Below are 22,212 nucleotides of genomic sequence, written 5' to 3'. Positions count from 1 at the left end.
GCCTCTCCCGAGCGACAGCACCATCATTTCCTGCTGCAGTGTCAGTGGGATATTTTACAATCCATAATTGTAATTGTGATAACTTCTTTTTTTTTCTGGCCACTAAAGAAGCCTTTTAGGAGGTGGTGTTTTCACATGCCTTCCAATAAAAAGGGAATAGGTTTTCAGCACTTATTGCCCCATAGGTCTCAGTAAGGATTAGCACATAAGCGAGGCTCTGTGGAAAACAGAAATGCCTCTGTATTGCCCCAGTCGTTCCTGTTCATCAGTCAAGGCCCTCACACATGCTCTCTAACCCCCTCTGCACAGTACAGGGCCACTCTGTGATTTCCAGTGAATTTCATCAGTACTTTTTTTCAAGGTGCTATGTCTTTTCCAGCTGTTCTGCTGACTTCCATCCTGGCAAGTTTCTGGGGTCCCATCTAGGCAGGCTTCCCACGCACATTGCAAAGCTGCTTGTGACCTGCTATTCTTTCCATTTCCACTAGATGATAATGCAATTGCTTAATGAATATGCATGAAGCTGCCAGGAATGATGTATTTAACTTTGGTATGGGAATTCATCTATTTCCCTTATACTGTAATCTCATTTTATTATTCAATTTGTGTTATACATGATCTAATTGTAACAGAACAAAGGACAGATTAGATTTCTTTTCCTTTCTGTCTCTCTCTCCCCTCTCTCCCCTCTTTTCCTCTGGCTTTGTTTTTCTCCTTCTCTCTCTCCAGCCATGCTTTACCTGTTGATTTTGCTCGTGGACAGCTGTCTGGTCATCCTCTCTGTATGAAGCAATACTATGGACTCTTTTCTTCCTATCGTCTTCCAGGACATACCAAAGATACCCTCGTGGCCCAGAAAAGCAGTGTAATGCCAGAACCAGAGCACATCATTGTTGCTTGTAACAATCAGGTAAATGAGTGTTCTTTTTTTATACCTTTCTATATTTCTTCGTTTGCTTAAATTCACTCAAGAAGAGCCTAATCTAATCACTGTTCAGAAACACAATTAGCGTGCTACGTATGAGCTCACTTCTTACCAAGCATTCGCTGTCAATATTTCCAAAAGATGCTTCTGCAGCATTTTTGTCCTTAGCCCACATTATGTTCCATGTACAGTGATGCAAAAAAGAGGAATGTGGCAGAATTCATTTGCTTTCCCATTCAAACAAAAATGTTTATTAAACAGAGATGAAACCACAGAGAAAAAAAATCTTATTAGAGTGCATTTGCTGGAAATGCTCTTCTCTGGACAGTCAAGTATTGGCACACAACGCATGGCATATATACCGCCATTCCACATAGGGGGGTCTAAGCTATGCCTGAAGAAGTTAGCACAGGTACAGGCATTAGAGTGAATCTGACCCAACCAATAAATGCTGTCAAGCGGCAAAGTACGTTGGCTGCACAGAGTACCTTATAGCCCAGCTTGACTATTTGTAGTACTGGAGCTGTGCCTGCAGGCCCCCTTGGAATGTAGGGGTAGATCCCAGTGGTCCCTTTTCCAGGAAGTCCTGTTCTTCGCCTGAACAGGAAGTTCTCTAGATTCTCTAGGTTATTTTTAAACAAATAATACCTTGGAAATTATTTACATACTTCCTGATTTTATCTCTTTGGGTTTTTTTAAGCTTATTCAAATAATGTATGTTTTATTTGAGCCCAACACACACTATAAGTCCCCTATAGCAACTGGCATTACACTGGTGTAAAAACACAGGAGAGGTGAGCCCTGGGCCAGTCCCCAGTGTTTTTGTGCTCCATTGCCTGCAGGCCTGGCTCTCCAGGCAGGACTTGAGCATCTCAACACCCACCCAGGCAAAACCAAAATGTTGGACCAGAAAGGGTCCAACCCATCTGTGACTGTTCTTCTGACTTCTGTCATTTTTTTGCAGTTTTTCGTTTTGGATGTTGTCATTAATTTCCGTCGTCTCAGTGAGGGAGATCTTTTCACTCAGTTACGAAAGATAGCCAAAATGGCAGAGAATGAAGAGGAAATGCTGCCTCCAATTGGCCTGCTGACAACAGACGGAAGAACAGAGTGGGCAGAGGCCAGGACGATCCTTATGAAAGGTTAGCAGCAGCAATCCCAGCTTTCTCTTCTTCATCATCTTCCTCCTCTTCCTCCTCACCATCATTGCCTTTCCTTGCTGGGAGTGAACATTACAGCAAATATAGGACTGAATGCGCAACCTCGCTGCTGAATTTTTCTAGCAGGAAGAAACTCAATACCTGTAAGTATTCAGATGTGTGGTTACCAGGGAAGCAGCAGATACGGTTTGACCCTTTGGCTGTGTATGTTTAAGTGTTACACCATGTAAATAGCTCTCACTCCATTCTCTGTTTTTCATCACATAAATTACATTACATCAGATTTTGTGATTTGTCTCTTTCTTCATATCCATTTTGTACCAATAGGAGTGATGTATCCTCTTAGCTTTTGGCAACTATTAGATATCTTTCAGCTCATCTAACAAAGGCATCTACAAGTTAAACACCTATTGAATCTAGCTGTGTACTCTCTCTAGTCAATGGAGAAAAATAGAAAGTACCAGGGCTGATTCACCCAAATCTTAAGTATCTAGGAAAGGTGACACCAGTTATTATCTGGGCATAGTTCTCTCTCTGTTCCAACAACAGGCAGCATTTAGCTGTCTTGGATTCTGGACTCAAATGCCTGACTTTGAAACAGATGAAAATAAAGGGTGGGATTAGTCACCTCTATCACTTCACACTTTCTATATTTTACCCTGAAGCTAAGTGATGTAAATTCCTTTTTGCCATTTTAGGTAACTTAGGTATTCATTTCCCCCTTCCACCCACCCCCCCCCCAAAATGTTAACTCATCTCTTTATCCCCAGTTCAGCAATGCTACAGAAAATATTGCTGTTTTACCAATGCCCTGGCATATACAGGAGTTGCCAATAGTCTCAAAATATGTTTACCATCCCAGGGAAGATCTTCCCTTTTCTTATTCAAATTTATCTGTGCTTATAATAACTTTATATAGATACACACACACACAGACAGAGTCCTAGCCATTATTACAGCATTATTACATGGTACCAGTCTCATCTTCAGGTTTTCCCCTCCCTGTCTTTTCTTTTTAAAGCAGGAGAGAAAAAGATTTCTTATTTTAATGAAAACTGATAAACACCTAATCATTTATTTTCATGCCACACTTTGAATACCTTGAAATCTGCAGCAGAATAATCTTTGTAAACCTACATCATCATGAAGAAAAAAAGACAAATCAACAAAAACTAGCAGAACCATCTCTGTGGTGTTTCTGATTGCCTGGCATTTGCTGAAATACTCATTTTAATGAGGAATTAAACCAACTCAGTTATGCAGCTGAAAAAAACAGATTCTGCACTAGCAAATATCACAGCACCGTGATGTGAGCCTTCTCTAATCTAAGCAGGAATCCCATCCTAGACCAATCGTATTAGCACAGCCCCTCTATATAGTATAATGCATTGCTGTTACACATGGATACATTATTATTAACAGCCCTTTTTTCTTTCTTATCTGTGGTGAAATGTTCATGCAACAATAACTACAGAGGAAGAGAAAAGCCTCTAGTGAAGCAGTGCGAGGTGGAAGGGGTCACCCCACAACTGTTCTTTTAGAGGATGCTTCAGGATGGAGAAGACCTATACAGCGCTCTGCAGAGGTCATGAAGGAGATATATACATGGGCCTGCATAGACCCACAAGTAGAGGATAGGTCTTCTAGGTGAGAAAATTTCAAATAAACTGTAATAAACCCAGCCATCACTGATTTATAAACACGTTCAGTATTTTAACTGCATTCAGGCTGCAGAACTAACTCACTCTCCTAAGCAGAGGAAGTGAATTCTTACTGCCTCAGGGGCTGCTGTCCCATGCATACTATATCTGAATTTGATTCAGAACTGTCTTCTCATATTTTCCTTTTTTAAACAAAAAACAAAAACCCCAACTAACCAAAAGCTGACTGGCCAATTCAATGCAATTGTGTGCACTAGAAAGAAAGAAGGAAAAGAAATGTCTTGCAGGGCTTTAGGCTTGTTTTCACACTTCTCATCTGTTTGAGCTCTTTCTGGAAATACTTATTTTCCATCCAAAGTCATGGTTCATGAGTTCTTGCGCAATTCATTGCCTGCTTTACATGATAATTTTTTCAGCGTTTGATCAGCTTTCTGGACATGTCTGTTTCTTTCTGTAAGGGCATCTTTCCCCTACTTTTCTGTTTCTTGCAGAGCTTAATTTTATTCACTTTAATACCTAGACTCAAGATACACTGAAGCTGTATGTCAGAATAAGGGCTTCATATCTGTCAAAGATGTGTGGGCAGCACCACAATGAAATATGTATAAACCTATCAGACAACATAGAGCAGAACACGCTCAATGAGCAAGCCGTGAGCAGTTTGTAAATCACTATCAACCAGTTTTTCCTTGAAGATGCCTATCTGCAAGTAGCAGCAGCCGATGTATACGGGGCAACTTCCATTCACAAGGATCTTTTCAGCCTTTGCGTTGGTGTACCCAGACCATCAATGGAATAAATACCACAACTACGGTCAGCCCTGCAAGTGTCGGATACTAGAAGAGCTTTACAGCCAAGAGGACAGGGACATGTCTTCTCCCTTATAAAGCTTCTGAATGCTTTTGAAGACAATTCATAGGGACATCAGTGTTTCACACATTGTAGGGCGGCACTGGCAGAAAGCTCAGCCTATCTGCATACCCCATCAGTTACAATCTCCTGGCGCAAGTCTTTGTAGAGCTGGCAGGAACGCCAGCTGCCTTCCCCAGGACTCTGCTTCTGTCGGCAAGGGAAGACAACAGCGCTATGCGCTCCACCAGGTCCCCACACAGCCTACAAGAAGTCAGGCTGGCCACCCCGGTCACTTGGGCCCATGGCTGCCAACACTCCCTCACAAGAGCCACCAGACAGCAATAGACAGTACCTCACCATAACCTGCAAGAGGCCACAGCTCCCCCTGTTCCTTCTCAGCCATTGCTATCACTCGACTCTCCTTCTCTTGACACCTTTTTCATTTCTTGCATATTTGTGTTCTTTTTTACTACACAGCATCTGGAGAATGAACCTGGATGATAACAAGCATCTGGTTTTTTTCTAGCTCCTCACTAACCTATGTTACTCATTTTGGGAAGGTACATTTTTTCTTACTTTGAAAAATGCTGTTCTTTCAGAGGATCAAGCTACTTTTCATATTTGCGAACGTTAAAAACATGCACATTTTGAAATGGCTCCATATTTCAAATGCAAATCAGAATTGTTTAATTTTAAATATTTTTTCCATTCTTTCAGCTAAAATCACCTCCTGAATTGAGCACAGATTTGTTGAACTTAGCACAGACTTGCAAGGTTTTGATCAATCGGAATTCATATCTTTAGTTAAGAACATTCTGAAACGCAAACATTTTCACCAAAATCTAGCAAAACCAGCAGATGAAAGCTGATCTGTTAAGAATGGAAGAATTTTAAGTTGATGTTTGAAGCCCTTTTTCCTTTGATCTTGTTAACAACCATTTAACAGCAATTAATGATGTTATATGCTTTTGAATAAAACAAGTTCTTGTTATAGGTTCCACACTTTTATCCTTTCAATTAAGAGCTGTATTAAGTGCTCACAATTAAATATTTCCTATGCCTCAAACCAGCCCTCAGAAGCAAACAAACCTTTACCTTCAAAATATTTCTGAGTTAAAGAAAATTAGAGAAAAACCCTGCATAAATACACCATAAATAAGGAGGAAAGCGCTGAGGACAACATAAAAATAGCCTTTGTAGTCCACCTCTAGAAGCAAGAGTGACAGGATAGGGAAAAGAAACAGAGAAAGAGAGCAAAAAAAAGCACATTTTATTCAGCAGTACACTAGTGATAGGAGGGAAGTAGAACGTGGCAACCCATGGTTTTGGCAATACCATGTTCAAAAACTGAACCTTCTGACCTCATCCACAGATATTTCTTCATGCGATGTAGGCAACATACCCAGTTCACCTAAAGTACAAGAAATGACCATCGACAGGGTAGAGAAGAGGGTTTTAATACAAGAACACAAAACCAACATGGGCCCTGCTGTTCCTTGTCCAGAAAAGGGTTTTAATGGGAGAACAGCACAAAACCAGTATAGGCCCTGCTGTTCCAGAGCCGAATACTGCAGCACTGCACCCAATAGCATGAGCTCTGAAATTCTCTATTTTCCACCTGCCCTCTCTGTAACTGTTAGATATAAAATAAGTAAGCACTGCTGGCTTTAAGACTAAAAGAGATCTATTTTGTAATATAATTACTTCAGGAAATGAAAGGCAGAAAAAGAAAGTGGATATTATTGAATCATACGAAAGATACACAGAGATATTGCAAAAGTTAACACACGAATGAATGCCTTGGTGGAACATTTCCTTGCACTGAGACGTTCTGCTGTTGAGAGAGCTCTGCAGACACCAGGTCATTGCAGAGTCAGGGTCGGATCTTCAATGCTCTCCAAGGCAGCAGGGCTCCCCAGCCAGTCCCCTGCACTACAGGTAAGAGGATGTGAACATTTCACTCTTTTATCCCCAGACTCTACTAACCGCGACTCTCTTGACATGATTGAACGGTGCATATGCCTGGTGTGCCTGGACAGTCCAAGCGGGGTGGAACTCAATGATACAAACATGGCATTGCAACTGCTACATGGGGGAGGCTACCATAAAAACGGGGCCAATCGTTGGTATGACAAACCTATGCAGGTAAAAACCTTACAGTACTATGATATTACGTGCATGTGGCAAGGGACTCCAGTTGCCCTTGTGGTAGGGACCACTTAGAATCAAGTGGGAGAAAAAGAGGAAGGTGGTGTCAGCATCTGCCAAGGCTGGGTTGGTGTGAGCAACGCTGTTCCTTGCAAGGCAGGGGAAGCAGACCTACTGCCTTGCTAACAGTGCGGGGGCCTTCTCCAACACAGCTACGCTTTCACTTTCCCTGAAGTTGCCCTTTGCACTTGAGGAGGTAGACAGATACACAGACATACAGATAGGTAGACCTCTGATTTAAAAAAAAAAAAAAAAACACAACAAAAAACAGTACACATTTAATTACACTCAATCAAATGAAATAAAAATGCTGGACTAGCATTCCAGAACAAAAAAGAAAAGCACAATAGCTTTCTCTGTTTTCTCTTCTCACACATTTTCCTGACGTCCTAGAAATACTACTGCTTATAATTTAGCATGCGTTTAAGTTAGTATTAAGTTCTCTCTTAACAGACTGTTTACTCATTTAATGACATCCTTGTTGAGGCTTTCCTGGAAGTATTGATTTCTCCAGCCTTTTTCCCAATCAGATTTTGATTGTCATATTTGAAAGTGTTGCACTGTTATTTTCACATTTTGCAATAGACCCAGGGTGAAGTAATGTATTAATCTCCAGCTGTCAACAATGTTGACACCTCATGAAAAATTGAAAAAACCCCTGATTGATACATTGCTTGCACAATGCTTGTTGCTCTTGCCATACCTAAGAACAGCAACATGAAACGAGAAACCACTAAACTAATTTCACTTGCACTGACTTACCCCAGTGCAAATACATTTCAGTAGTCATTCCTGATTTATGCCACTGCAAATGACATTATTAGCAGACTCCAGTGCTGTGTTTCTAAAGAACAAACTATTTGTCTTTAGTTGGAATCCTCTGTTATTTGTAGGGCCACTAGTTGAGATGTTTCAAGCAGATGAGAATAAACAAGATTTTCTTTTTTTTTTACTATCAGAAGGTAGCAGAAAACAAATAAATTTGCATAGTACATGGGAGAGCTTCATCTGTCCAGATGTATTCAGGCCAGAAGTAGTCCAAAGGCAAAGAGAAATTCTTAGGGAAAAAAGATCCCATTTTCTTTCATGCAAATGCAGATTATGTAGGAAGCCATTCTCACACTAGGACTTGTTCTTTCTCTCCATATTCTTCTTCAACTTTGCAGTAAGGCATGAGAAAATATCCAGGTAAATTTTTTGCATCACACACTTACTCTGTGAAAACCTCAAGGGAACCAGAGAGGCAGGATGCATATATGTTATACAAATGCACAGAGTGAGCTGAGTGGGAGAAGTTCAGCCAAAGATACTTCAAAAGAAGTGGGGGGAAAAAGTCCAGAAAAAGGACAGAAAACATGTGAGACAAGTTGCAGTTTGGTCCTAGACATCTGCTTTTGTTTGAAGTGCAGAAGTAACCAACTGCATGGGGGTATCACCCAACTACAGTGCAGCAGGTTGTGCCACCAGTTATACCATGTGTATGCAACGAAATCAGGAGCAAAGACAAGTAAGAAGGAAATGAAGAAAACACCACAAAAAAAGGTAAAGAGGAAGCAGGACAGTAAGAGAAGCTATGAGAAAGCTATCAAATAAGGATAAGCTTGCTCATTTGATACAATATTTGTAATAAAATGTCATCCTAAGGGACTTCCAGATACAGAAGTTGCATTGCCCCCCAAAAGGGGAAGGAGAACCCCGGTCTGTCTTTCCAGTGACAGGTTTTCTCTACCATAAAGCAGATGCTAAATCCAATTTCCAGACTCCAATGGGAAATGCTAAAATTTACTTTCTCACAGGACTCACTCCAAAATAGCAGCATGAAAGGGATACAATGCAACGCCATTCACAGGACAAGCAAGTCTCCCACGATAGATCTGTAAGTCACCCACTGATCTGTAAGTCAAGGAGGTTCCTGATGTGAGCAATAAGAAAACCACAGGAGAACAACATCATCTTTTGTTAGGTTGCCATCATGGGTAACTTACCCAGAACATGATTTATTCACTATATATCTTGCACTTGTTCTTTTCCTTGCTTAGTTTGTGGTAGGAAGAGACGGAGTCTGCGGTACCGTGTGTGAACATTCCCCTTTCGATGGCATCGTACTGGTGCAGTGCACTGAACACTTGCTCAAGCACATGTGAGTCCCCTTTCAGTACAGCTATTGTACCCACTCCGGCCCCCAGGAAACCTCTGCCAGCAGCAAATTCCCCCTGCTGCACAGGGCCACTAAGACCCATACAACTATTGAAAACCAGTCATTTACCTGCTAAAAAAGCAGTGTTTAACAAATAGATTATTCTTGCGACCTTAATGACTTTTCTCTCACATACTAACAGGAAAGAAAGCTCCAAGAAATTAGTCCGAGCTGATTCAGTGAGCGAGCTTCCTGCTCCACGGAGACTGAGATGGAAATGTTCCCCTGAAATTCAGGCACATTTGGCATCATCAGCAGAAAAACTCCAAAGGTAGAACAGATGCCTCATTTTTCTCAGCAATGGCTGCAAGCTGGGAACTACCCAGCACAGTAAGTGCAGGCATGGGTTTCCTCCTAGAGGGCTCTCCCTGCCCTCCCGCTCCTCCTCATCTTCCCAAGCTGGACATCTCTTTGCAGCACGGCACCCTTATGGGCTGGAGTTACTTCACTGTATTCAGGAATTTTATTACCATTGTTTTCCTTCCATGTAAATATTAGGAAAGCTAAAGACCACTGGAAAAACAGTTGAGTCCTATTTGCATGGGATGCAAACAGTGCAGGTCCTCTGTTTTTGTGGATGCAGTTTATGGGTTTGACCTGACTGAAATCGAAGCCAGGGCAATGCGGATACGTATTTGGGACAGTAGAATACAACTGGTTTGAATAAACAGTTTGAATTCAGGAATGTAATTTGTTTGCATCCATGTTGCTCCTACAAAGGTTAGTTCTTCTGACTGTGTTTCCAGACTGTAAAAGATTTGCATGATCTTTGGGGGTGTGGATGGCAATGAGAGATTTTTTTTCAAATTATTTCGTCTGAACACTCAGGCCTGTGATCTCTCTGTAGAGAATTAACACATTGTCTGCATGATCAGCTGTAAGTATGTCCAGTGTGATTGCATTAGATGAGTCCTCAAAGTGGCTAGAAGCATACCTGAGAGTATGAAAACATCCAGGATGAAGAGTAATTCCTTTTTGTTTTTAAATAAAGGTAGTAATAAGTGAAGGTAGTAGTCCTCTACATTGAAACTTGCAAGGAGCTTACAGCCTTCATCAGGTTTTAAATCCACCCATTTCTCAAACTAGTAAATCTCACAGAAATTTGTTGAGAACAAAGGAGGCCCTGGCTTAGGCTTCAGGAGCGGAAACACTAGGGTTTTTAAAAAAAAAAAAAAAAAAAAAAAGGTGTTTTACTCAAATGAACAGAATGACCTGAGTGCCACACCTCATGTTAAGGCTGCAGATAACAAGTCCAGTCTAGAACCTGTATGAATAAAAGTTGCTGACTAGGAACAAGTTACCAAAGGCCAGGACTGCCTGCAGAGCAGGAGCCCACTCACCTCCAAGCGGGTACAGGCAAGAAACGATCTCTGGGTTTTATTTGCAAACAGAAATGGAACATGAGATTCTTCCATCTCCCCCTGCAGTAACTGCCTCTGCTTCTTTTCCAGGATAGTAAAAAATCTGGACTTTATCGCCTACAAGTTTGAGAACTATGGGAAGGAATTTATTAAGAAACAAAAGATTAGCCCAGATGCCTACATTCAAGTAGCACTTCAGCTGGCATTTTACAGGTAAGGTTAATTCAAATCATAGGAACAAGGTAGCACAAGAGGAGATTCACAATTTGTTTTTTATACAGAGGGTCCATTTTTTCCTCAGCACCCAAACAAATGCCTCCTGCATGGAAATGAGTGATCTTGCCTAATGACTGTAGGTCAAACAAGATAGAAATTGCTACCCAGTTCTGAGACAGAGTACTCCTTTCCTTCACTCCCTTTCCCTCTCCTTGCTCTTCCTTCCCATCCCCGTGTCCCACACACACCATTCCCAGCCAGTATCCACCCCACAGCTGTCCCTTCACTTGGCATAGAGAAGAGGGTGAGGGGACGTGGCAGGGAGTGGCAGACAACCCTGCCACCCGCAGCAGCAGAAGCACTAGGGAGTCCAAGTCCCTGGGGCAGAAACACTCCCTTGCCACTGTGGGTAGCCTGGGAGGAACCGTGGCAGTAACCCGTAGTTCGCCACATATGCATCCCCTGCACCGCAGGAGGAAAAGCATTCACAGGGAAAAATACTACAGCAACATATCAGATCAGAGTTCCTACACAGGATAGTAATTACTGCTGCTTCCTTCTTCACAGGTATCCCAAGATTTGATAATATCCTCTAATTTCCATGGCATTATCAAAGTTAAAAGTTCCTTTCTACGTTGTCAGAACAGTTAACGCTCCAGGCTAGAGATCGGTTGCATGGTTTCCTGCAGAACAGCCTATTACACGAATAATTCTTTATCATGCCAAATTAAATCCTGAAGTGGTCTTTACCAGAGGTCAAAACCAGAGATACCTAACAGATTTTGCGTACTCCGTTAACATCTGTTAAACATCCATTTTGCGTATTCCATTAACCAAACTCCAACAATGACCTGGTCCAAGATTTTCATCTGGATCCCAGCCATGATGTAAATCCCATGTATGCAATAAAAACCTTAGGGGACAGTCATGTTCTGAGACCCCTGCTTCAACTGGAAGGCACAGTAGGTCTCCTGAAGCGAGGAATAGTAGCTATATACCTGGACCCAAATTAAATAATAGTCTTCACACTCTGTTCTATTTGCTATGTGGGTTTTCATTCCAGCTCACAGTGTCAAATAGCACCCTTTTCCCCTTTTAGTTTTCTATTTTTCATTCACACACGAAGTGCATTTTTTCTTGTTTTAAATAAAACATATTTCACGCCCATAAGTAAATGATTAATTACACAATTATTTTATGATGCAGTACAAATAAAACATTCCTTGAGATCTTTCAGTAAATTTTAGTTTTACTAGCCTTGTTTTTACACAGCAAGTCATTTTTTACTGGCAATGCATAACTAAAATGTATACAGCTGTATGCAGCTCCTCATATTAGAAAGGAGTGAGCATCCATCTTTTTTAAGTTTCTTATAGAATTCTATCAACATTAAGATGAATACTATGCAAAAAATAAAATTGTGGCTGTAACAATAAAACGTACCAAGCCTATATTTCTTATAGTCTTTATGACTCCTTGAAAATAATTATTCTTTGTTTTTCTTACTTCATTCTCTCAGATGCCATAGGAGACTTGTCCCTACCTATGAAAGTGCTTCCATACGCCGATTTGATGAGGGCAGAGTCGACAATATTAGGTCTGCTACCTCGGAAGCATTTGCTTTTGTAAAAGCAATGACTGATGACAAGACAGCTCTATCGGTATGTTGGCCTGGCTCCCTCTGCCTTCCTTGGCAAAACACTAAGCAAATAATGCATTCATGGTCCCCAAACTCTCACTTTTTTAACCGCTAACTGAGACCATAAAAGCATAGGTTAGGGTAGCAAGCCTTACAGGATTTTGCTTTTTCTGCAAACCAACCATTAAGCTAAACATAAATATTTCCTTATTTTTATTTAAGAATCCAAAAGATTCAGAGGTGCCTGAACTTGACATTATAAGAAACAAAACGTCTGATTTTAGACTTAGTACTGTCTTCTGCTGAATGATCTATCATCAGATCCAAATTCAGCTCCCTGGAGAGATCTAGGCTGAACATGAAAAGTTCAGGATCATTATACTGCCACAGCAGGGGAATCGCCTGGCAGTTCCCCTGCAGTAGATAGCTCTGCTGCAGATTGTAATGTGTGAAGAGATGTAATTCACATGCTTTGATTTCTGGATAAGGTGGATATGTTCTGGCTGATCTTTTTGGTTTTAAAGGTATGTTTCTACAATAGAGTTAGTTTTGTAGGATCCTCAAGGGGGCTGAACCTTCATGATGAAAAAACTTCATCAAGCTAATAAAACAACTCTCCAAACTGTCCTGACATTATCCTGTGAAAAGAAAAATTAAATTGCCTTTCTTTGAGGCACCACCATTTGTTTGGCAGAAGCATGAGTACTGTACATAGTAGATGGGGATGCAAAGAGGTACAGCTGAGAGAGCTGAGACTACAGCTGCACAAACAGCTTTGTGCTCTGTCCCGCCCGCCATCCCTGGAGAGCCTCCCTCAACATCTCTCTGTGTGCCGCTTCCACCCACTGCACTTCGCTGCTGTACAGGGAATTTCCAGGTGGCTGTTCAGATGCAAAACGCTGCCACAGTATAGATTATTTTGCACAGTAAGCCTACTCCAGTGGCAACAGCCCACATGGCTGTTGTTTAGAATCTAGCATAGCATTGCTAGAAGTATTGCTGGGCTGTAGATTAAATGTAAATTAATGAAATATTGTCCCAGAGGATGAGGAAAATTTGCCCATAGAAGTGCTCTGTTCCTCCACTGCTTCTTCAATCTCCTTAAGGTTACCATGCCCAGAACTTAGCTCATGATGAACAAGACTCAAATAAGTTCCATGTTAAAACGATAACTCAAAGGAAACCTGAAGTAATTCCCTATGCTGAGTGGGTAATTCAAGGCAGATTATGACCATACTATTACACATAATAGTGACTTCTTGTCTACCATACAGCAGACAAGAGCTGTTGTTACTTGCTATCAGTGTCCTGTCTGACAACATGGTTCTTAACCGTATTTCATTAGAAGCTGCTATCATCTGTGCACACCTTCCCCTCCACACTTGGGCACTCAGCATACCCTCAGCCCCAACACACACTGCTGCAGGCTGACTGTACTCCAAGGAGAGCCAGCCTGCTCCTAGCACGTTGTCTTGCCAGATCCTTCTTGTTCCCTCCAACAACCTCTTCATACCTTCCTTATTCCAACGCTTACTGACTTCTGCAACTTTCCTAAAGCTTCAGCGTTTCTCACTGTTTTACCACCCAAATCTGAGATTGTGCCTGCCTTTCACAGCATCCTAAATTGTACTGCTTCACACAAGCAAGCAGAAGAATGCCATGCATGTCTAGAGTGAGCTCAGTCTCAGCCCCCAGACCTTTATATTGCATGCCTTGGCAGTACCGAATAGGGAGAATAATGGTTTCACTCCCCCTGAAAAACCTGCAATCATAATGCAAACCAATCCACGGATACTTTTTCTGGCTGCTTCTCCACTGAGATATGCGAGGGACATTTAAATTGATCTGTGATTGTTCTTTCCCACAAACTTTCAGAAATCTTTGTTTTGATGTGAACATCTTTATCTTTCAGTTCAAAATGATATATATTATTATCACAGAATCATTAGAAACAAAATTCACTTAACACAACCCTATTCCAAGGTGATTTCTTTAGACCTACAGATTGTCTCTGGATGTGAAGGGGTTAATTCTATTTTTTGGACAAAGAGATGCATCACTTGGTTTAAGTAGCCTTGAACTCCCCAAAATATTGTTTGTTAATAGCCATTAATCCAAATCAAATTAAAAACAATTTTCTATCTGATGCTAATAAAAATTATCTTCAAACGATAGCTTGAACAGTCACCAAAGATTCATCGAGTCAGATTGATTCTCTAGCAGGAGATATATCTCATGTATTTGACACTTGCTGTAAAAGAAGCAGCAACTGACACTGCAGAGGTTGCTTGAATAGCTGTAAATTAATCAGATTTAAAGACTGCATTTGGTAATTTAATCTGTATAAGGGAACTAAGGCCTAGCTCTAGCCCTATGAAAAAATATCAGACTCTGTACTCTGAAGGTCCATGATGGTGGCCTTGAATTGCTTCTAAAATGAATTCTTTGTTCAAAAGATCATTCATCGTCAATAGGAGCTGAAGGTTCCCTGTTTATCTGGAGACCCAGTCATTTCTAGCTGTTTCAGGGTCTCCCAAAGTTGCAGTGTCGGACTTGATGTACAGCAGGGCAGCACTTCTTAGGATCGTTCCCTTAATATAAAAGGCTGCCATTTGACAGGAGTCAAAATTTACTATCTTGTTATCTGAAATGTGAGGCATCTGTGGAGAGTAGAGAGCCTTGGAAAATTCTAGATGCCCTTTCACACAGGGGAGTAATTTTTTGACCAGCTAGTAAAATATCAGTAATGGCTTTCATTAATATCACTGTCATTGTCTAGATAAACCATTCTGGAGAAGATATACTGCCTGGCTATTTTGAAAACACTGAATTACACTAGGCAATTATTTTCCCTACTTCAAATGGAGTGATTCAATTAGTAACAATCTACACTCCTAAAATCCATGGAAGGAATTCACAAAGGGAACTGCAAGTCTTTCCTTGACTTCAAACAAACCACCACCAATAAACTTCACCCTTGCACAACGAGGCACCGTTGCTGATCAGGACATGGAATCCCTATGGCTTTTCATTTATAAAGAGTATTTAACACCTGAGCCAGGAGCAAAGGACATTTGAGAGTGCTTGCTGTTTGGCTGCTGGTGAATTGATGGAAGATGCTATTTCAATAATAGATATATTTTGATTCCCCCAACAGGATTCTGAGAAGATGCAGAGATTTAAGGATGCAATTGCAGCTCAGACTAATTACACTGTTCTGGTAAGTAAAACACTGGTTTGTCTGAATAAGGACTAGTTAGTTTTTTCAAGAAAAGTACAAAGATACAATCATTAACTATTTAAGCACCAGAAAATGTAGGCATCTCTAAATAGGAAAGTACCTGCTATGTCACACTTATGAAAATTTCTAATGACCCAAACACCCTCCAAATAGCCATATTCAACTAACCTCACCTTAAAAAATACTTTCTGGAAAGCAAGATAAAAAAATTCTGCGTTAGAAATCAGTGGCAAGACCATCACTCTTGGGCATTAGCTCCCTTGTCTAGAACTGTCATGGAACATCACACTCTGTATTCCACATATTCACAGGGAATGTGCATCTGTGAAACATTTATGATTTGTGTCTGTGTCATAACTAGGAGTCCCAGCCACAAATTAGGATTTCACTAAGCTTGGTGTTGTACAAATTAACAATTAAAAAATGGCCTCCATCTTAAAAAGCTTGCAATCAAAACTTAATAAAGGGATTTTTTTATAAATATTGAAAGGTTTGCAAGGGAGAACAGTAGCCAGATGAAATAAGCCTTTATTAAGTAATGAACATGAAATGTTAGCCATGAAGATAGCCAAGAAAAGTGGCAATGGGGTATTCTAATGGGGTATGGCAAGTGGACAGCTGAGAGCCTTATCAGGATAAGAAGTAAGCAAGGCTTAAAAGCAACCAACTTAACTGCTGTGTAACATGCATAAGAAATAAAACTCCAACTGCAAAATCCAGATCCCCCAAATTTACATGTATTTAGACCCATAAGCTATAACGTTACAGATAAGCTCAACACATTAGGAACTCCTTTTTTTCCGCTAAAACTAACCATTTATTCATTTTCTTATGTTGCTCTTCCCTAAAGGAGAGAGGTCCCTATCTGGGACCTGATAGTCAGATGGACTGCTATTCTGGAATGTGTATTCTAGTATTCCAAAGTGCCATTTCTAATAAAGGTCATTAACAATGAGGGAATTATTATAGTAAGTTCTCTTTTAAAGACCTGAATGCAGTGTCTAATAAAATGAAGAGATGCCCTCCACTGAAGAAATCAGTTTAGTATCAAATACAACTCATTTTCTGTTGATTAAAAATGAGACAATTCAGCCTGCGTAATGATCTACCTCCCACTGTGCCAAGACAAAGCACAGACTTACTCTACAAACAACTTAGTCAAACCACTCATGAAATTAATAAATGTTAATAATCAGCTATGTTAAATGCATTTGCTACCTATGGTTTTGCCTCAGACCATTGCCTAACAAACCCACATTGCTGATTACTGTTTAAATACTCATAATATTCAAGAAATCATTCACTTCCAGAGGCAGTTTCAAAGGTATACTCAGAGCACTGGAGAGGTGAAGTGTTGCTTTCAGGTGGGATTTGTTCCTAAGACTGTGAAACAAAGGAAGCAGGGAAGAAAAACAGTTTTGTGTTTCAAGCCTTGTGCTGGGAACCCACATCTTAGAAGCTGAGACGCCACGTCATCTCTAAAGGAGAGGCAAGTCTTACTTCAGGGCAACTGTCTCACCTGAACCTTCTCAGGGGAACCTCACAATGAACACAACATACTGTAGGTTTACTAGGTCACAACCAATCGAATTTCTGTACAACATCTCTTTAAAAATAAAAGAAAAAAATTCCATAAAATCCCCCCTCCAAGTCATTTCAGTTCCAGAAACTGTCATAAAATTCAGCCTCCAGTGTAGCTCATGGGAAAATATTAAAATCGCCATCAGAAATTTAATTTATCTTTAAATTTAAAAAGGTCTGCAGGTATTTCTACTCACCAAGCTCCCCTTTCTTTCTCAGAATAGCAGAATGTAATTGTGCCTTTAAACTATGGGCAAGACTTACATGGTCTGACTAAATTGTGTGTAACAGACTGAAATGTAATAGCTCCTAAGAAAACCAAAAAAAATCTACTTCGTAAAACAAAAAGGAATTTAATGATTTTATTTCCCCTTGTTAGGGTTTACTAGTAGCATTGCTATCTTAAATGTGGAGCTCTAAAATTCAATTTAGCACAGTTTTTTCTTATGCGTTGACTCACAGTTTATTTCATTAGCCTGTCTCGGCCTCTCTTCAGACATGACATTGATCTATGTTGCAAAAATGTCATTGCTAACAGCCTTATAAATCTTCTGTGATAGCAAAATATTTCCTTTTATTATCAAGTCGTTTCCCTCTATGGGAAAAACAACGTAAACACTGCCCTGATATATGCTACTTTTTTGCAAGCATCCTTGCTCCATCTGGGCTGATGAACAAATAGCCCCTTTACCAATGGGTGCCTACTCCTTAATATAAGCCAAAAAGATTATGCACTCCCGGCCCCCTGCTTCAGGCACTTATTAGTGGTTAAAATGATTCTCCTCTTAAGAGGAAAACCAAGCTTGTGCTCTTTTTTAATCCTGCCTTCTCTCAGGTTGCTTGTTTCCCTCATTACAAGGGGCCTGTGCCACCAGAATATCAGTTCTGCTCTCAGTGTAGCACAATGTGCCTTGTTCAGCAGTCCCTTCCTACATGACTGCAGCCTGTTACCGGAGATGAGCTACAGCTCAGTCCTCATAATCATTGCTCTCACCAGCTAGAATAAACCTAGACTGAAGGATTTTAAATTCATGTTTTAATCTGAGGCAATTCCTGCCTGGTTGGAACAAATTTTGATTTGGTTTCCTAAACAAACAAAACTCTAACTATCCTGTCTGCCCATCTCCCACTACTGTTAGCCATCTTCAATCACATTTGCTAGCAGGGCAAAGATCTTAAAGCTAATAAATTCCTTAAGTCTATAGCATTAGGTAGCTGGATAGAGCAGAGAGACCCAAGCATAGCAAACCCATGGCAGAAAGACTTACTGCAGGCTCGGCAGTAGTTCTTGTGAGCTGGCTAGCTGGCCAGCAGCGTGCCCCTGCTGCTAACACTCAGCCGCTGCACATGCTGCCGATCGCCTCGCCTGTAACCATGAGACAGGAGAGGAAACTGGGGACGTTCGGGAGCAGGGTTTGGGGGCAAGCATGGCTGGTTCTGCCCTCGGGATGACGGTGAGCAGAGACACAGGCAAGCAGGATGGCAAGTAAACTGCTCTAGGTCTCTTGCTTGTCAAGCACATAATTCTCCTTTGTTAAACCCTGTTTAATTTGATTCTAGACTCACGGTATCTGGCTATGGTACCAGCCAACTGGTGTTGGTATGCTGTCTTACACTTACTGTTTCCAATTGCCTCATTAGAGTGAGGGCTAAAGTAAGGGCTACCCCTGAGACAATCCAGCTCTGCAATGACGCCAGCACAGGGAGTGGGGGAGGGAATTGGGATATTTGTGCAGTGAATTAAATTGAGAAGGCATCTGTGTGCCTAACCCCAGTCTTCTCAAGCAGTAGGGTATGCTAGTAGATCTGTGATAGATCACTGGCAAATCTATCTGTTATTCTGTGATCACTGTTAAATCTGTTGCAGACATCTAACATCTTTGGATCTAAATTCTATGGAATGACACATGCTTTACTTGCCAGAGTGAGATGCAGGCAGCAAGGCAATGAAAGAATAATTTGTTCCGATCTGGAGGTCCTTTGGAGGTGCTTTGGAGACTCCTATCTTGAAATATAATCCAAGTGACGCACAGGGAATTCCAAAACACACTGAAGAGATTTCTGGTGTCCCATATGCTCCCCTCAGCAGCTTTGGAAGCCCAGGCCATGATATTCAGCTCTGAGAGATGATGAACACCCAGAACACCAGATAACATCAGCACATAATACATCTCCAGACCATCTCCTTCCTAATTTTTACATCTTCAGAGCACTTACAAATTCCTAGTTACTAATCAAGTACATACTCAGAGTAATATCTGAGCATTACAGGCATTATATCACTCAAACCAAGTTCATCAACTCTGACCAGAAAACAAGGCAGTAACAGCCAAGAAAACGTCTCCATACTCAGTTAAATGCTGGTGTCTTATCATGTTCTACACAGGCTATTACTGGAATGGCAATAGACAATCATCTGCTAGGGCTCAGAGAGGTGGCACGGGAACACTTCAAGGAACTGCCAGAGATATTTACAGATGAGACATATTTGACAAGCAATCGATTCATCCTCTCGACCAGCCAGGTGAGTTTCTCCTGTTCACTGTTCTTGCTAAGCAAAGGCTAATTCATTTGTGTTCTGCCCGACCTTGTAGCTCACAGTGAGAATGATGTAAAAAAAAAGAACAAACAAACAAAAAACCCCAAACCAAACCAAAACAAAACAAAAAAAACCCCCAAAAAACAGTACCATCAAGAAGTCTGCAAATTCTCCAGATTTTTAATCCAGTTTTGGTTCATTCCACAAAATCAGCACAGTAAATACTCACTGAAGTTATCACTTCCCTTGCAACATCCCAAAGCCCTTCCTGGAAACTGTGGAAATGCACACAAAAAACCTCAGTAAAATTCGCATGAGGGCTCAGTGTTTCCTCACTTTCCAAACTATGTATCTTCCCATTCCCTTTCTTCTCCTCCTTCCCCTAAGGTGACAGCTCTAGTGGGAATTCTTTACTCCAGTGACAGTACAGCCACAAGTCAGACAGGCTGCCACTCTGGGAAACAAAAGCCAAGAGCCATGAGGAAATTTTACTTTTAAAAGTAGCTGTGTTGGAAATCTTCAAGAGCCTTCAGTTATTCAGTGTAAGACTGCAACGTATGCAGGTGTGCATTTTGGATTTACAGACATTTTAGACATTTACAGATTTACAGTTATTTGCAACTATACTAAGATACTCTAAGAGTCAACACTTCCTACATTTAATGTTCTGAATAAGGAAACATCTTTGTAGCATACAGCCTAAAAATTAAATGTTTCATTGCATGTAGTAGCAGTCCTAATGAAAGAAGAAATCTATGTAGGAATTCATTTACTGAAACACTAACCCAACTGCACAGATTGGAACTATGCAACAAAAGAGACTTATAATATCACGCTACAGCATAAAACCTTAATAAGTAATTTGATCTTGTCATAATGTTTGTAGGCTTTCAGACATGAGTGAATGTAACCAACATACTACTACATAAATTCTCCAAGAAACTATCCACAAGCAAAGAGTGCTTCTGAATAGCTTTATGGCCTTCGGCTGTTGCACAGCAAATTTATCTGACAATTCTATGGCTCTATTAGCAGGACTAATGGCTTGTTCTACACCATTAAAAAGCCAAATGCCATTTGTGAAGGCCCATATACACAAAGTCTGAAACATACAGATTTCTAACACATCTTTTGTTTTCTGCAGTAGAAAGTGTTTCACTCCTGTATTATGCCATGATTGAACTGAGGTGTAATAGAAATATAACACATAGATGCATTAAAAGATGTTTTTATACAGCATCACAATTATAAATTATTATTAGAAATGGACAATACTACTTTCTATAATTGATTACAAGTTTAACATAACCTTAAGATAATGTTAAGAAATTAAAAAACTTAATGAAGTTTTATGTATCATAATTTTATGTATCAGAATTACATACAGCCTTAAAAATTCCCTATCTATCAGTAACAAAGCTTACAGCTGTTAAAGATCTATATGAAGTGAGCAAAGAAATGCATTATATCCACTTCAAATGATACCAGTTTTCAAATGCCGGCAAACAAACAGAGCAACCAAATTCTATACTGAGATCAGCTTTTACCTTCCAAGTGTCAGCTCCAGGTCTGGACTTCTGAAGGAAGTGATATTCTACAAGGGGGATTCACCACGTTTCCAGCATTTGTAGCATTCATTTATCTTTTTCCTCATTCCTAACCAGCTGATTTGAGGTGCCCTGATTAATCAGAGATCACTCCTTACCTTCTCCCTGCAACCAGGTTCCAACTACTACGGAAATGTTCTGCTGCTATGGGCCTGTGGTGCCCAATGGTTATGGGGCATGTTATAACCCTCAGCCAGAGGATATATTATTCTGCATCTCAAGCTTTAAAGACTGTAAAGAAACCTCCTCAGACATGTTCGCAAAAGCTGTGGAAGAAAGTCTCCTAGAAATGAGAGATCTGTGCAGCAAATGCAACTCTACTACAGCAAAGCCGCTTGCTAAACAAGAAGCAGCCACACAGCTGCAGAGTGACCGCAAACTCTAAGAGCCTGTGGGAATTGTTTTCCTGAATTCACCTTATGAAGAAACAATGACATAGTTGTTCAAAGGCAAGATAGTACTAGTAATATATTAGCGTAGAACCAAAATGTCATTTGTCACATTGTTGCCAACATTTAAAACCTTTTAAGTACTAAATCTACCATTTCTTGCTTGAGAGTCAGCAAAAAAGGTTTGGTCTCACTGGCTGAAACGAAGGAGGAAGTAATACGTGTATGTGTTGTACTACCATTTCTAACCATAATCAACTTAGGCCATTTTATCACCTAAAACATTGAGTGACTTTGTATATGACATAAATTAAATACTAAGGCACACCAATTAATTAATATCCCCGCAAGTAGTTCTAAAATATTCACATCTATTCCTGCAAGATTTGCACGTAAAGAAAAAAAAAATTTCCCCTATCAGGAATGTTGAGAGTAACATTGTAAATAATAGGCTGATGCCATTAAATCTTGAAAATTTGCATGAAGAGTATTTAATACGACCATGCTATTTCCTACATAAGAAAAGCAGATTATTTTTAGGAGTGGCCGCTGCGTATTTCTACAAACAGATTTTAGGAAGATTACACTAGTGTTCGCATGTTCCCCCAATTCAAAAATGCTGCAGAAATAATTTAG

At 40.4% G+C, this 22,212-nt stretch overlaps 1 protein-coding gene across 1 annotated transcript in view; it reads left to right on the top strand.

The window, feature by feature from the left end:
• CHAT (choline O-acetyltransferase) overlaps positions 1-21,857 on the top strand; it is a 29,921-nt gene extending 8,064 nt beyond the window's left edge. Inside the window, exons 5-14 of the mRNA XM_009578592.1 lie at positions 730-910; positions 1,890-2,067; positions 6,574-6,743; positions 8,846-8,946; positions 9,146-9,274; positions 10,455-10,577; positions 12,100-12,241; positions 15,377-15,439; positions 19,428-19,565; positions 21,303-21,857. Of these exons, the coding sequence (XP_009576887.1) occupies positions 730-910; positions 1,890-2,067; positions 6,574-6,743; positions 8,846-8,946; positions 9,146-9,274; positions 10,455-10,577; positions 12,100-12,241; positions 15,377-15,439; positions 19,428-19,565; positions 21,303-21,572 (1,495 nt within the window). The 3' untranslated portion in view covers positions 21,573-21,857. The remainder of the gene's footprint in view (positions 1-729; positions 911-1,889; positions 2,068-6,573; positions 6,744-8,845; positions 8,947-9,145; positions 9,275-10,454; positions 10,578-12,099; positions 12,242-15,376; positions 15,440-19,427; positions 19,566-21,302) is intronic.
• Positions 21,858-22,212: the final 355 nt, after the last annotated feature.

This window comes from Fulmarus glacialis, unplaced genomic scaffold (genome assembly GCF_000690835.1).
Source record: "Fulmarus glacialis isolate BGI_N327 unplaced genomic scaffold, ASM69083v1 scaffold48995, whole genome shotgun sequence".
Taxonomy (NCBI): Eukaryota; Metazoa; Chordata; class Aves; order Procellariiformes; family Procellariidae; genus Fulmarus; species Fulmarus glacialis.
This window is presented reverse-complemented; position numbering and strand designations above follow the sequence as displayed.